The sequence below is a fragment of the Cetorhinus maximus genome, chromosome 2 (genome assembly GCF_964194155.1).
Source record: "Cetorhinus maximus chromosome 2, sCetMax3.hap1.1, whole genome shotgun sequence".
In the NCBI taxonomy this organism is placed as follows: domain Eukaryota; kingdom Metazoa; phylum Chordata; class Chondrichthyes; order Lamniformes; family Cetorhinidae; genus Cetorhinus; species Cetorhinus maximus.
Window position 1 is genome coordinate 11,807,663 of NC_135880.1, and position 16,776 is coordinate 11,824,438.

The window sequence follows — 16,776 nt, forward strand, 5'->3', positions numbered from 1 at the left end:
TGGTTATGTTTAAAAACTACACTAAATAAAGCTCTAGTGCAGAAACAGGAAATTTTTGAATTACTAACTACAAATGACTCAGACAAAAAATAAATGGAGTTGTCCAGATTTGACATTCATTAGTTAACCCATATAAATAATAAGTGACCTTGGTTAATGCATATTCTTTTGAAGCAGAATTGCTGTATTTGTTAAAAGTGTAGTAGACTTATTAATTTAAATTTTACCCAGTTATGTGTTTTTTCAGGCTGAGCATGACGAAAAATGTACAACTCTTAAACTCTTGACACTAATTGTCAAGAATCCCATTAAAAACGTTCTGGAGACTTCATAGTTGATAGATGGTATACAGACTTTTGTAAAATTAAATTGGTCAGTTCTGAATCAAAGGACTACATTTGCAGGGAGTTGCTGCTAACATTGTGTTAAAATCAAGTCTGACCTTAAAATGAAAAAGTAACTGAGACTCCATGCAGATTCATCCTTCTGCTGCCCACCTGTCATGGAGCTATATTTGGTGGAAACATTCATCAGAGGATCGGTGTGCAGGTCAAATTCCCCAATTTCCTTGCTATTGGTTTTAATAAAGTCATTAGTTTTAATAATAGAAGAATCTGGTGAGCTGACTTAACTTTCCATTCGCCAATTACCACTTCCAAGAACAAATAGGGATAGGCAATAAATGGTGGCCTTCCAATGACATTCCCATTCCATAAAAAAAAAGACTGCTGGCAGATGACTCTCGGAAAATTTATGTATGAGGTTTGATTTCTGTGACTTAGGTAAATATAAGCTTTAGCTAACTGTGATACTTCAGGACAAAGAAAACTGCAAAATACCAAAATACTTGGTCATCTGAAAAAAGGCCTCCAGGTGGTGTTACGAATGCTGGACTTTATAAGATGGTTGTGTTTTAAACAGTCTCCGCTAACTCAAGGTAAAATGGAGTAGTTTGGAGATGGGGATGTGACCTCCTATGAAATCTGCCCACAGACAAGCCCATGTGACTTGGTTGTCATAGGAACAGCAGTCCAGGTCAAAAATTAGTGAAAGCCAGGTGAAAGTTTTAACACCCCGGACACAAAGGAAGAGGCAGCAGATCTTGCTGCAGCCAGACTCATGAACTCTCAGAGTCAGTCAGACTCACAGATTCAGGGACGAAGACCAGAAAACAGGAACTGCTCTGCCAAGCAGAACAAAGGGACTGCTTTTCTGTTAACCACCAAGCAGAGAGCTGTTGAGAACAGATTCCCTGTTTGAAACGATGAGGCTTGTGGAGGTTTAAAGACCAAGGAGTTGCCAGAAGATGCCTTGCTATTGGAAGTCCATTTGATTATGTTCAATCTTGAGTGAAGGGATTTTTTTCAAAGGACACTGAAAGATTCACCCTGATGGAGCAGGGTGAAGGGATATTGTTGAAGCCAGGAGAAATTTGGGGCTTTATACACGAGACTACATTTCTTTTGAGAGTGCAGTGTAATGAGTGATGAGGTTTTAGTTTATGGGGAATACATTTTCTGTTTTTATTATTAGTTGCCTACTAAGTGACGTTTTGTGATAATTTAATTTATTTGTTATAGTAAAAATTTTTAAATGTGAAATCCGTCATGCTATTCTTTCTATCAGTTGTTAGGAAATTCATGTCTCTTTTAAAAGTTTTCGGCCTCTGTGGGAATTATAACAGTAGGGAGACAGTTGTGTACATAATTACAGTATGCTGAAGTTGGACTGCTGCTGTTCAGAGGAGTAGCCAGCTTTATGGAATAGGATTGCAATTGCTTTGAGTTTTTTGTGAGAGTTTATGATCAGATATTATGGTGTTGAAAGTTTTATGTGAGGTTATTAAATCTTGCCACATCAGATTGGTGTGTGCTGTGGAGGGGCTTTGAGATCTTAAGTAAACCTTTCGCATAATTGAATCTCCACAGGTTTTAAAATCTTTGTGAAGACTTGTAATCCATTTTACGGTAGATAAAGGTGGCTGGGAGGGACAGGCCACTGCAGCTTGGCTATTGTAGACTATGAGGAATTGATTTAATTTTTCAGATTTTCATCACCTGGAAAACTGCTTTCTCAGATAGTCTCTTCATCCTGTCCTATAACCTCCCCATTCATTAACATGATCTAATCCAACGTTCTGTCTAACATCTGCCCCACAGACCCATCATGCTGTCCTCACCCAGGTCATTTTGGCTCACTGTTTCCTAATGAATTGATTTAATCATACTCCTCATTGGAAAAGTCCATTGTGGCCTTGTCTTGAGAAGTCACATATTCTTCCCAAACATTTCCACCCCCCACTTCCCACCACCTCCATTCTAGTTCTGAATTGCCATTTGTCTTTTACCTCCTTCACTTTTATATATTGGCTTCTGCCCGCTGCAAAATCCTCCTAAACCTACTTTGCCTAGCTACCTCACTCCCTGCCTTCAAGAACCTTCTTAAATCATGCCTTTAAATATTTCTTTACTTCAAATTCAGAACTCTCTTCCTCCACCACCCTTGTAAACTACCATGAAAACCTCTCTCGCATAAGCAGCATTATGTAAATTTTAAGTTGTCCTGGTATTAATCAGCATCATTTGCTGTTGAGGGGCTGTATAAATAATTGACAAGTTCCCAGTTTGAGCTCCTTACACATGTTAAGTATGTAGAGTCTAGAGTATTATCCATGCATGTGCATGTTCATAAATCTTTCGTTTTATAATGTTTTTTAAATTGTTGCATCAATTCTCTGCAAAAGAATCTTCATACTCCAACTTTGATTGTTGATTTCTGGTCTGTTTGCATAAGGCATATTTTTAGTTGCTCAGAAATTGAAAACTAGTATTTGTGGTTAACTATGCAAGTATTACACCTTTGTGAAATATTAATCACCGATAAGTGCCTTATTGAAATTATGTTTTATACGGTAAGGATTCCACTTCTGACTTGGAGAAAGTAAATATACTGTACTGTTGATCATACATTTAAATGTGTATTCATGTTATCTACTAATTAAAAATAACAAGTAAATTAACTCGTACAAAATACTGTACTGTTGATCATACATTTAAATGTGTATTCATGTTATCTACTAATTAAAAATAACAAGTAAATTAACTCGTACAAAATAGGAATACTTAGCATTCCATGTTTTGCTCAGTCCAAGTGCTTGTTTTGCAAATTTGCATTTCTGATTTGTTCAGTAGGGCAAGGGTTAATCTACCTTTTTATGTAGGATGTTCCAGAGAATTCTGTACCATTCTGTTTTGTTAAAACTTGTTTACATTTTCTGTACATTCAGAAAGCCATGTGAGAAAAATCACTTTGGTTGTAGAACTAGCTCTGTACCATGATTTGAAAGTGTAGTTAAACAAAGTTCAAGACTAAACCTTAAAACATATTGAGAATAACATTGGTCTAGTTCAGTAGCACAAAGTCCTTTATACTCTGTGCCAGTTTTTATTTTCCATTGACTTGGAAAATATTGCCAAGATTTTTAATTTCAAACCAAGTAAACCAGACAGTGGAACTAATTGAGTATCCAAAAGAGTTGGACCGTCTTTGAACTACAGTGGAAAGTAGATTTGGTGCAGTGTAAAACCAGCTGCAGTTTCTCAAAACAAGAACAGAATTACCTGGAAAAACTCAGCAGGTCTGGCAGCATCGGTGGAGAAGAAATCAGTTAACGTTTCGGGTCTTCATGACCCTTCGGCAGAACTTCTGCAGTTTCTCAAACCCGTTTCACTTGAGTGACGTAAACTTTAAGTTTAAACATGTAGGGATTTTGCTGGATTTTACGGCCGCAAGTCGAGGGAGTTGAGGGTGGCAGAGGCGGGTTGCCTCACATCCTTTAAAAAGTACCTGGATGAGCACTTGGCACGTCATAACATTCAAGGCTATGGGCCAAGTGCTGGTAAGTGGGATTAGGTAGGTAGGCCAGGTGTTTCTCACGTGTCAGTGCAGACTCAATGGGTCGAAGGGCCTCTTCTGCACTGTGATTCTGTGACACCCCCCCCCCCCTTGTGCGAACATAAATTGGGGCGTGATGACATCGGATTGGTAGTACGATGTCATCACACTAATCTTTGAAATTATGGGAGGCGAGCGGGTGCAGAAATCGGAGGCCCGCCTGCCATTTTGAAATTAGTAATTAACAAGCTATTGAGCTTGTCAACAGCCCAATCATCTGCATGTTTTCGTTGCCCGCTGGATTTTTCGGCTGTCAGACGTGTAAAAGTTTGGGAGTGTTTTACGGCAGCTATGACAAGGCGACACAAGGGTGGCCTGTCATTGTGACCATATCTGAATGTATCAGCAGACTCTGCTGGTGAAGATGGCAGCGTCTGTATGTATTTTTAAAACTTTTTTTTAACTTTTTGCAGCCTGCCATAAGAAATAAAGAAAGATTGAGAGAGCAGGAGGCTTTTAAATTTGTAGCCGTCCTGTTCATGGCATACCCCCTTTGCTGCATGATGTCCAGCCTAGACTCCTGATTGGATGTGGAGCTCCCCTTTAGCACTGCTAATTGGTTGCGTTCTCCCAGACGGCCACTAATTGACCATCTGACATTTGATTCAGTGAGCTGAGATGGCCCAGTGTGGTAGTCAGCAGACCACTCACTTTCCTTTCCAATTCCCGTACTCCGCCGAGAACATAAAATCCAATCCATAAAGTATGTTATTTTTTTCAAAAGAAAAGGTATGGGGAAGGGTTAAAACATAATGTTGTCAGCTGGATTCACCCTTGTTTGAATGAATCATCTAATACTCTACAATATTTAAAACTAAGTGGTTTTATGGATTGTGATATTTTAGAACAGGCTTAAGATTTACATAATGTATGGAGGCTCCACAAATATCCCCATCCTCAGTGATGAGGGAGCCCAGCACATCAGTGCAAAAGATAAGGCTGAAGCATTTGCAAATACCTTTAGCCGGAAGTGCTGAGGGGATGATCCATCTCGGACTCCACCGGAGGTCCTCAGCATCACAGATGCCAGTCTTCACCAATTCGATTCGCTCCACATGATATCAAGAAATGGCTGAAGGCACTAGATACTGCAAAGGTTATGGGCCCTGACAATATTCATATAAACATATAAAATAGGAGCAGGAGATAGGCCATTCGGCCCTTCGAACCTGCTCCGCCATTCATTATGATCATGGCTCATCGTCCAACTCAATAGCCTGCTCCCATTTTCTCCCCATACCTTTTGATCTCTTTCGCCCCAAGAGTTATATCTAACTCCTTCCTGAAAACATACAATGTTTTGGCCTCAACTACTTTCTGTGATAGCGAGTTCCACAGACTCACCACTCTCTGGGTGAAGAAATTTCTCCTCATCTCAGTCCTAAATGGTCTACCCCGTATCCTCAGACTGTGACCCCTGGTTCTGGACTTCCCCACAATTGGGAACATCCTTCCTGCATCTACTCTGTCTAGTCCTAGAACCATAGAAAAGTTACAGCACAGAAGGAGGCCATTTGGCCCATGGTGTCCATGCCAGCCCAAGGACACCCAGGTGCTCTTTCTAATCCTACCTTCCTGCACCCGGCCCATAGTCCTGCAGCTTACAGCACTTAAGGTGCAGATCCAGGTACTTTTTAAAAGAGTTTAGAGTTTCTGCCTCCTGTTAGAATTTTATAGGTTTCTATGAGATCCCCCCTCATTCTTCTGAACCCCAGCGAATATAATCCTAACCGACTCAATCTCTCTTCATATATCAGTCCCGCCATCCCAGGAATCAGTCTGGTAAAACTTTGGTGCGCTCCCCCTATAGCAAGTACATCCTTCCTCAGATAAGGAGACCAAAACTGCACACAATATTCCAGGTGTGGTCTCACCAAGGCCCTGTATAATTGCAGCAAGACATCCCTGCTCCTGTACTCTAATCCTCTGGCTATGAAGGCCAACATACCATTTGCCTTCTTTACCACCTGCTGCACCTGCATGCTTACCTTCAACAATAGTACTGAAGACTTGTGCTACAGAACTTTCCACACCCTAGCCAAACTGTTCCAGTACAGCTACAACACTGGCATCTACCTGGCAATGTGAAAAATTGCTCAGGTATGTCCTGTACAGAAAAGGCAGGACAAATCCAATCCAGCCAATTACTACCCCATCAGTCTACTCTCAATCATCAGTAAAGTGATGGAAGAGGTCATCAGCAATGCCATCAAGCGGCACTTGCTTAGCAATAACCTGCTCACTCATGCCCAGTTTAGGTTCCCACAGGGCCACTCAGCTTCTGACCTAATTACAGCCCTGGTTCAAATATGGACAAAAGAGCTGAACTCCTGAGGTGAGGTGAGAATGACTGCCTGGACATCAAGGCAGCATTAGACTGAGTATGGCTTCAAGGAGCCTTAGCAAAACTGGAGTCAGTGGGAACCAGGGGAAAAACTCTATGCTGGATGGAGTGATAACTAGCACAAAGGAAGATGGTTGTGGTTGCTGGAGGTCAGTCATCTCAGCTCCAGGACATCACTGCAGGAGTTCTTCAGGGTAGTGTCCTAGGCCCAGCCATCTTCAGCTGCTTCATCAGTGACCTTTCTTCCATCCTGAGGTCAGAAGTGGGGATGTTCGCTGATGATTGCACAATGTTCAGCACCATTTAATGACTCCTCAGATACTGAAGCAGTTCATGTCAAAATGCATGGGCAATGTCCAGGCTTGGGCTAACAAGTGGCAAGTAACATTCGCACCACACAAGTGCCAGGCAATGGCCATCTCCAACAAGAAAGAATCTAACCATCGCTCCTTGACATTCAGTGGAATTACCATCACTGAATCCCCCACTATCAACATCCTGGGGATTACCATTGACCAGAAACTGAACTGGACAAGCCATATAAATACTGTGGCTACAAGAGCAGGTTAGAGCTAGGAATCCTTACTTAGGAATCCTTACTTAGCTCCTGACACCCCAAAGCCTGTCCACCATCTACCAGGCACAAGTCAGGAATGTGATGGAATACTCCCCACTTGCCTGGATGAGTGCAGCTTCCACAACATTCAAAAAGCTTGACGCCGTCCAGGACAAAGCAGCCCGCTTGATTGGCACCACATTCACAAACTTTCACTCCCTCCACCATCGAAGCATGTGGCAGCAGTGTGTACCATCCACAAGATACACTGCAGAAACTCACCAAGGCTCCTTAGACAGTACCTTCCAAACCCTTGACCACTACCATCTAGAAGGACAAGGGCAGCGGACACATGGGAACATCACCACCTGGAAGTTCCCCTCCAAGCCACTCACTGCCCTGACTTGGAAATATATAGCCGTTCCTTCACTGTAGCTGGATCAAAATCCTGGAACTCCCTCCCTAACAGCACTGTGGGTGTACCTACGCCACAGGGACTGCAGTGGTTCAAGAAAGTAGCTCCCCACCACCTTCTCAAGGACAATTAGGGATGGACAGTGAATGTTGGCCTAGCTGGCGATGCCCACATCCAATGAATGAATTAAAATAAGTATTCATTTTCAGTGAGGTCTGAAAATAATTAGTTGCTAACCTTCTCCTGTATTGTGCCTATAATAATAGCTAAATAATTCAAATAAGTTAATATGAATGATTTGAGTGCAAAATGTTCTGTTTATATTGAATTTTTTAAGACTCGTGTTTTTTTACCATAATTAAAACTAAGTACATTTTGAAATGTATTGCAATAATCAGATGTCCTCATTAGCTCTATCATATCTTGTCAGACATTCTCATTGCATAGGGACCAGAGGCGGGGCAACATATTGACCAAGTTTGAGCAATAACAGGAAAAACAAGCATTTTTGAAAACAACAGCTTACCTAGCTAATTTTAGCTTTTTAGCTTTGCTTGTGACATTGAAGTCTGTTTAATTAATGTGATTCTTAGTTCTCTGGTGTTGGCTTGCATTTAACCTAAAGGAAGAGACAAGGGGTGAATTTCCTTAGGCTTATACCCCTCTGCTGCTATAACTTGGTTGGGAGCTCAGCGGAAAACCCATTTACGTGCTGTGTTCTGGCGGCAGTGGGAGAAGTTCTGAGGAAATTCACACCCATAATGTCGGTAGAGTTTGTATATTTCCGCTCTTGCGTAGATAGCTATAGTCAAGTGCACTGTTTCATTTCATTCCCCCCATATGTAATAGAATTTTTTCTCCTGGTCAGGCTCTGATTTTCCTTATAACGTCAGTTCACGGTGCAATTTAGATGGGCAAACAAAACTTCTGAAACTGGAATTGACCTACTGAGTAGCTCATTATCTGCTACAGTAAGATGAGACGTAGAACTTACTGTATTTAGAACCATAGAACCATAGAACACTACAGCATAGAAAACAGGCCCTTCGGCCCTTCTAGTCTGTGCCGAAATATTATTCCACTAATCCCATTGACCTGCACCCAGTCCATAACCCTCCAGACCTCTCCCATCCATGTATCTATCCAATTTATTCTTAAAACTTAAGAGTGAGCCTGCATTTACCACGTCAGATGGCAGCTCGTTCCACATTGTTGAAATGTGAAAACATTTTCCTTTATTCTGGCACTTGTTCAAGATAAATTATTATTTGCTTGTGGGATTACGGTAAGAAACGTAGCCTCTGACTTACCCTTTTCAAAAAACTGTTAAAAAATGCCACTGGGAGGAGTTAACTAGGGAGGTGCTAACAGCTTCTGGAAAAAATGCATCTTGGCTCATTCAGGCAAAGCCTGTCTTCCCTTTTCACTTCAGAGTGAGATTATTTATTTTGGAAGCTGTTTAAAATCAATATGGACATTTAGTTTCTCAACGAAACAGCAGAGAAAACATTTTGTGTCATTGTAATGAAGTGTGCTTATTCATGTCTCTCTCCTTTCTTACAGACAGCAGCTGTCTCCGATGGAGGTTAGTGCACATTTTCAGATAAGTAAAGACAAGACATGGTAGAGTGTACACTTCATATTAAAATTTATTTTCTGTCCCGAATTAGGCACTAACTACTTGATTAAATTAATTTTGGGGACTGTGCACTGAGATTCTGTGGTAGGCAAACACTACAGAGTATTCAGTTTTTCTTCACAGTATTATGTTAGTTTGTGATTTGATAATGTTTTGCTTCCTTATAATCAAAATGGTTTGTTTTCCTATCAGGTCAGGTGCTTTTATATCATTTTTCTCTTGCATTCTATCTGGTTTAAAGATACCTTGTATTATTGGTGTGCAAATAAGAACTAATGCTGTTAATAAGGGAGTGGTGATGACTGACAGTTATGGTTGGGCAATTCAGAGCTGGTATTATAGCCCTATAATTTGCAAACAGAGTGGAAGTTATATCCATGCTGTTGTCAGCATGTTGTATTTCCCAGAATATGAGTCAACTTTACCAATGAACATTACATTGGTTTGTTAGCTGACACGTTGCCATACTTTTGATAAAGCATAGCTGAATACCAGAATACAATGCTAATACAGAAGCAAAGTCCTAACACAATTCCAGACTATTTTTAAAAAATCACTATTTCAGTGAACTTCTTACATTGTTCTCAACTTGCAAAAACACATTCATAGCTGTACTTCAAGCTCATGGCTTCTAATTTAACTTGCTAGACTCAAATTGTAGTTGAAGGGCCGGATTTTTGTGAAGGAGACGGGAAGCATGAGTCAGGCAAGTTCCCGACCCTGGAAATCTGTCTCCATTGGGAGGCCTCCACCTGCCATATTTTTGTTCCAGGGAGGAGGAGGTGAGATCGACCCGGACTCGGGCTCACTACCTCTGGAGGCAGACCCGAGGCAGCAACAGAGATGGGCGGACAGTGAGATTGGCAAGCTAAAAGCCCGCCTCCGTTTACTGGGGCATCGGCCTATTTGTAATCATGACTGTCAGGTCCTCAAGCCTGCATCCCAAACCCACCCCACCCCCCATATCCCCCACGCCCCCCATATCTTCCATGCCCCCCCATACTCAACTTCGGTATTGGCATCCTGCTTCCGGGTTTCCCAACCAATCAGAGAGAATGGGCAGGTGAAGTGCTGATTTTGTTAAAGGAAGAATTCTGTACATCGTATTGTAATTCAAAACAGGTGTTTGCTTCTCTTGATACAGTTGCCAAATGGCCTCATTATGAACGCTTGGCTCAGTTCCAGGAATGATCAGTCCACTTAGTTTAGTAGGTAATGTTGACGCAGCTTGCAGGGAGTGCAAGTTTTATTTGACATTTCTATTGATTTGAAATAAGTTATTCTTTCCTTAATGTGATTTTTCAATGTCTGCGTGTTTAATTGTACAAGATTAAGAGGTCTGAAGCTGAGTTAAAGAGCCACAACAAATCCTGCTATTGAATCATAAAGGTTCCCACCCTGCTACTGGCCACTGTTGCATGCAGGTCTGTTAGGATAATATTATGTCCCATTTATACAGTACATTTCGCTGCAGTAGATGTGCTTCGTTATTTTCCTATCTAATCTGAGTAGATTTAGACTATTTATTTTTAGGATTCATGCAATGCTGGCAATGCCACATTGATTGTCCATTTAAATGGGGTGCAAGAACAGAAAAACCTCGGGGCATTTATGCACAAATATTTGAAGGTGGCAGTACAGTTTAACAAAGTGGTCAGTAAAGCATATCGGATTCTGGGCTTTATAAATAGAGGCATAAAATAAAAAGCCAGGAAGTTATGCTAACCTATACATTCTGGTTTGGGCTCAGATTGAGTCTTGTGTGCATTTCTGGACACCATACTTTAGGAAGGATGAGAGTGTTTAGAAGAGGGGAAGAGATTTACTAGAGTGGATCCAGACATGAGGGATTAGATAAATGATAGACTGGAGAAGCTGGGGTTGTTTTCCTTAGAGCAGAGAAGTCTTGGAAGAGATTTGATAGAAATAATTTGATAGAGTAAATAAAGAGAAACTGTTTCCAGTGGCTGAAGGATTGATAACCAGAGGACACAAATTTGAGGTGATTGATAAAAGGAAAAACACTTTTACATGGATTTGAATGACTGGATGGTGGGTGCAGATTTAATAGTAGCTTACAAAAGGGGAATGAATGAATATTTGAAGAGGGGAAAAAAATTGCAGGGTCATGGAGAAAGAGCTGATGAGTGGGTCTAACTGAATTGTTGTTTGAAAGAGGTGCTGCAGACTTGATGGGTGGAACTTAATAGAGTCTGCTGGAGCAGGCAAGATGGTGGGCGGGCCCTGGAGAATCACATGGGAGGCCGCACATTCAATTGACGGTGGGAAACCTGTCCCGAATTTGGTGAGAGACGGGAAGGGCCCAATGCAGGAAACCCACCCGCTGGCAGAGGGAAGAGGATTAGGCTTGTTAACAAGCCACTTGAGAGCAATTATCCCCGAACCCATCGGGACTTAATGGCGGTTCATGGATTTAGCTGAATTTGAATGGGTCTCCCGTGCATACAGAGAGCCATCCAGCTGCCAGTGGCCTACTGTGGGCACCCTCATTCACAGTCATTCAGTATCCAATTGAGTGACTCAGCATCAGAAAGGGAGGGCCATAGAAAACCAGTCCTCTCTCCTTGCATTTTTAAAAAAAATCATTCATGGGATGCGAGCTTCGCTGGCTGGGCCAGCATTTATTACCTATCCCTAATTGCCCTTGAGAAGGCGGTGGTGAGCTACCTTCTTGAACCGCTGTAGTCCATGTGGTGTAAGTACACCCACAGTGCTGTTAGGGAGGGAATTCCAGGATTTTGACCCAGTGACAGTGAAAGAACGGTGATATATCTCCAAGTCAGGATTGGTGAGTGACCTGGAGGGGAACTACCAAGTGGTGGTGTTCCCATGTATCTGCTGCCCTTATCCTTCTAGTTGGTAGTGGTCATGGCTTTAGAAGGTGCTGCCAAAGGAGCCTTAGTGAATTCCTGCAGTGCATCTTGTAGATGGTAGACACTGCTGCTCCTGCTACTCACTTACCCTTGTAGTCACAGTATTTAATGGCTTGTCCAGTTCAGTTTCTGGTCAATGGTAACCCCCAAGATGTTGATAGGGGGGGATTCAGCAATGGTAATGCCATTGAATGTCAAGGGGTGATGGTTAGATTCTCTTTTGTTGGAGACGGTCATTGTCTGGCACTTGTGTGGCGTGTATGTTACTTGCCACTTGTCAGCCCAAGCCTGGATATTGTCCTGGTCCTGCTGTATTTGGACATGGACTGCTTCAGTATCTGAGGAGTCACAACTGGTGCTGAACATTGTGCAATCATCAGCGAACATCCCCACTTCTGACCTTATGATAGATGGAAGATCATTGATGAAGCAGCTGAAGATGGTTGGGCCAAGGACACTACCCTGAGGAACTCCCACAGTGATGTCCTGGAGCTGAGATGACTGACCTCCAACAACCACAACTATCTTCCTTTGTGCTAGTCATCACTCCAACCAGCGTAGAATTTTCCCCCTGATTCCCATTGACTCCAGTTTTGCTAGGGCCCCTTGATACCACACTCGGTCAAATAGGGCCTTGGTGTCAAGGGCAGTCACTCTTGCCTCACTTTTTGAGTTCAGCTCTTTTGTGCATGTTTGAACCAAGACTGTAATGAGGTCAGGAGCTGAGTGACCCTGGCGGAACCCAAATGGGTGTGAATGAGCAGGTTATTGCTAAGCAAGTGCCGCTTGATGGCATTGCTGATGACCCCTTCTATCATTTTACTGATGATGGAGAGTAGACTGATGGGGCGGTAATTGGCCAGGTTGGACCTGTCTCCACGACCCTCATCCTGTCCCACTCACCTGTTTCCAGAGATCCAGTGACAAACACTGGTGAAGGCCTCAGTGCATCACTGGCAGCGGCCACCGTTCCCATTGACACTGACAGTAATAGTGTGCTGCCAGCCTCTGGCCAGCTGCTCTCGGGGGCAAGATGTTTGCCCTCATGGGATCTAATTCAGTGAAAGGCCCAACGCTGTCTGGCCTTGCATTGAAATAACATTGGGGCTCTTGTGGAAGGCCGACACGGAGCTCCCACTGATAGGCAGGATTGCTGTCGCTGAAACTAAGTTCCATACTGTAATTCTCAGTGATACTATCCAAGTTGGCCTGAGTAAGTGGTGGTGGTGGTGGGCCATGTCGTCGAGGTACTGACATCCCTGTGGCAATAGTGTTCCCACAAATGATGTCAAGTAGGAAATTCCGGTATATTAACACAACAGAGATAAAGGAATAGTGATATATATCCAATTTGCTGCAGACTTTAGATCCTACAGTGATGGAGGTGATAAATATTGACTTCAATGGCAGGTGTACCTAACCATCAAATCATTCTATCTTGAATGATGGTGAGTTACTTGACTGTTGTTGCAACGAAGCATCACAAGGACACCTGCCATAATCTCTCGTCAAAATACAGTATTAAGGCTTATCCGAATAATTCCACCACAAATTAGCTAGACAGTGAGGTAAAGACATACTCAAAATTGTCGAGGGTGAAGGCTTTCATACAGCACTGGTCTGAGACAATGGAATAAAAGCAGCAAAACACAGTGCCCTGTTTTCACTGGCCGGCTTATATGACCATTCACTGGAGCAACTGTTATTTGGTTTATATCAGCCTATACTGAAGAGTAATTTCCAAGTTATGTAAAGCTTGCTTTTGAAAACAATAGATCTCTGGGTGTAAGCTAACATCCTAAACCTGGAAATTCAATGGTTCTATTGATGTATGGAGTTCATTGTTTAGGTTTTCAAGATAGTTTAACCTGGCCTAGTAATTTGAAACCATGGTGTCCCACCCATATTACTCTGATCACTTCTGCATAAATAACTTTATTTCTGAGTACACTTGACTACATCAGTGACAGCAAATTAGTGGTTTAAAAAACTCTCATCCAGTAACAATGCTAATTAGATGATTGATGAACCATTTGATCCCAAGAATAAAATAAAGCTGCTATTCCAGTAGCATGTTGTAAAATAAAAATTAATTTGATTTGGTGTAATTTAGGTTTAGGTTGGCCTGTCACTGAGGTATGTAGGTGGCTGGTATGTTAGGTACTTTTTTCTTAATGAAGCTGCATTTTGTAACAGATCTATAATGAAGAGAATTTGTCTATTTAATTAATACTAAGCTCATCCCAGCTTAATACTGGTCCTCAGCTGAAAGGAAGGATCTGGAAAAATGAGGGACAGTTTAAGTCTACAGTGGTAACCCTTTCCAGACACGAAGCGCTTCTATCATGCAAACATATGCTTTTAGTCTTCTTAGCCTTTTATTAAACTAAGCCATGCAACTAAAACCTAAAAGCAAGGATTTAAAATTAATCATTAGTGGATGTCAATATTGCCCAGCAAAATACACTGTCATCATTATTTTAGTGCGTTTCTTCTGTTGAATTACATAATTTAACGAATGACATCTATCCAAAGCATAGTTAAAGATTTGTTTGAAAAAAAATAATGCTGCTGTTAGTAAAAGTTTTAAATGCTGAGTAAAGTGGTATTGCAAATTTCATATAGCCATAAAGTGGTTTCTGCACAGAGATATAAGTGTAGGGCACTTATAGCTGGCATCAATTTGACATTTTGTGTTGAGCGTGAGAGCACCTGAAGGAGGCAGTATCACACTTCTTTGAGTTCACATTGGTTGCATTATAATTACATTCAGTATATAACCAAATTTTTATGCTTTGAAAATTCAAATTTAAAGAAGCATTCCACAGCTACCTTTTTAAGCTTATAATTTTCTAAAGTAAAATCTGACATTCCCATCACTAATATTCAAGTTCTATTTTCTTGCATCTGAATTCCAATTTTATCAGCTAGCTATACATAGGATACTTCCCTGTACTTCTGTCTTCAGTACAAGTGTTTTTTTCCCCATTGGTTCATCAATAATTTATGTTTCTGTGGTAACGGCAGGGTATAATTCCTCCTAAATAATTTAGCTAGCACTCTTAAAGCTTTGTCTTTGACATTCTATCTGTTTCCTGTACTTGCAGTCATGAGGAAGAGAATTGTTTTGATCATGTGGGGAGGCAAACTCAACTAGTCTCTTGTACGTCTTCAGCCATTCAGAGAGTGAACTGCACTTTCTTGCTTTAACAGTTAGACAATCTACACAAAATGTCACAGAGGCTGACAGTAGTTAGCTTCCAGTTGTTGCTGGGAAAGTACAGTTGAGACTGGTATGGATTCTGGAGGTTGGTTTCCAGGGAATAGTTTAAAATATTTGATGCGACGGCATTACAGTGGATCCTACCAGGTACAGTCAGGTAAGCAGTAACAGAGTCTGTCTTTCAGCTATATATTCTGTTCTGTGATATTTGCTGGAGAGAAATGCAGAGGGTTATCTTAATATTGCTATTGCTAAAATTATGCTTTATGCAATTTTTGGGCAGAAACCTCTAAGTATAAACCTACAAATTAGTACTTGTAATATTAATGAACGAATTGCTGAATGCAGTTGTAAGATCTCATCTATTCACTGAAGCCTAGAATTGCACTGGTGGCTAGCTTCCAGTATTTTTATGTGTAGTTGTGATATGATGCTGGTAAACTGTGTTTAACAACAGCACAAACAAATTGGTTAAAAGTTAGTACAGCAACCACCCTCTCAATCCTGCTCAGTTGGTGCATGCATTGCCCCATATGAATCTACGTTGTGCAGACTAAAAGCATCTGAAGCCATTTACAGTTTAACGTGGAATCAGCGACAGACCCACTGTTTTCAGCAAAGACAGGACATGGTAAATATCTAGTATGACTTTTGTACTTGTGTGCTTAATGAACTGGATTTTGTTTGTAGTTAGCAACCTGTGTGCAGCTGTGCACAAAAATTAATTGGACTTAAAATACCAAAGTTAAAGTATTTCTTTAAAAGATAAATGCTGAATTGGTACATTTAGACAGAAAATGAGTGAGAAAGTGCATACATTTTTCTCCTTTACAAAACCCACCCACAGAGCTGGTCTGTTAAACTGCATGGAAACTAGAATTCTTTCGGTTTGATGCAGATAATTTTAGCTATTTGATGCACATGGTCTTAAGATAATTGTTTCTTTAATTTGAGAATAGAAACAATATGGCAGTCATCAATACAGGTTGCGTTCTTCCGTTTTTTTGTACCAAATGTACTTTTCTCCTTTTCTGTTCCTTTGTTCAAGTGCTCATCACAATTAATTCATTGCAGAGAGCTCCATGGGTTAAGAGAATAGTGCAAAAATAACAAACTAAAGGCAAGAGTAGAGTTATGTAATAATTTACTAAAATAAGTATAAATCAGTGCGAGAAAAGTGCTTTCTAGAGATGAAGGGCATAGATAGGGTGGATAGGAAGGCACTTTTTCCATTAGTAGAGGGGTCAATACCAGGGGATATAGATTTAAGGTAAGAGATAGAAAGCTAAGAGGGGAGTTGAGAAATTTTTTCACCCAGGCGGTGGTGGGAGTTCTGGAACTCACTACCTGAAAGGGTGGTTGAGTCAGAAACTCTCTTAACGTTTAAGAAGTATTTAGATATTCAGTTGCATTGTCAAAGCCTCCAGGGCTATGGGCCAAGCACTGGAAAATGGGATTAGTGTAGTCAGATCTTTGTTGACCAGTGCGGACACGATGGGCTGAATGGCCTCCTTCTGTGCTGTAAATGTCGAGACGTCTATGAAAATGGAATTTAAAAAGAAAGCGTTTAGTCCTTGTTATTGGAAAGAAGTTTCTTATTGACATAAATGGAGATTAATTTTGCAAATTGAATTTTTAGTTCAGGCACATTTACTTGTCAGAGATTTATCTTTGGGCCCTGAATATGTATAATAATGGCTAAGCTTCAAAAGTACTTCATCAGCTATAAAGTGTTTTTTTTATTCATTTTT

The 16,776-nt window shown here is 41.1% G+C and overlaps 1 protein-coding gene across 1 annotated transcript in view; it reads left to right on the plus strand.

Moving 5' to 3' along the window:
• Positions 1-16,776, plus strand: part of rgs12b (regulator of G protein signaling 12b) — a 246,381-nt gene that overhangs the window by 104,485 nt on the left and 125,120 nt on the right. The window contains exon 4 of the mRNA XM_078556924.1: positions 8,833-8,854. Within this exon, the coding sequence (XP_078413050.1) occupies positions 8,833-8,854 (22 nt within the window). The remainder of the gene's footprint in view (positions 1-8,832; positions 8,855-16,776) is intronic.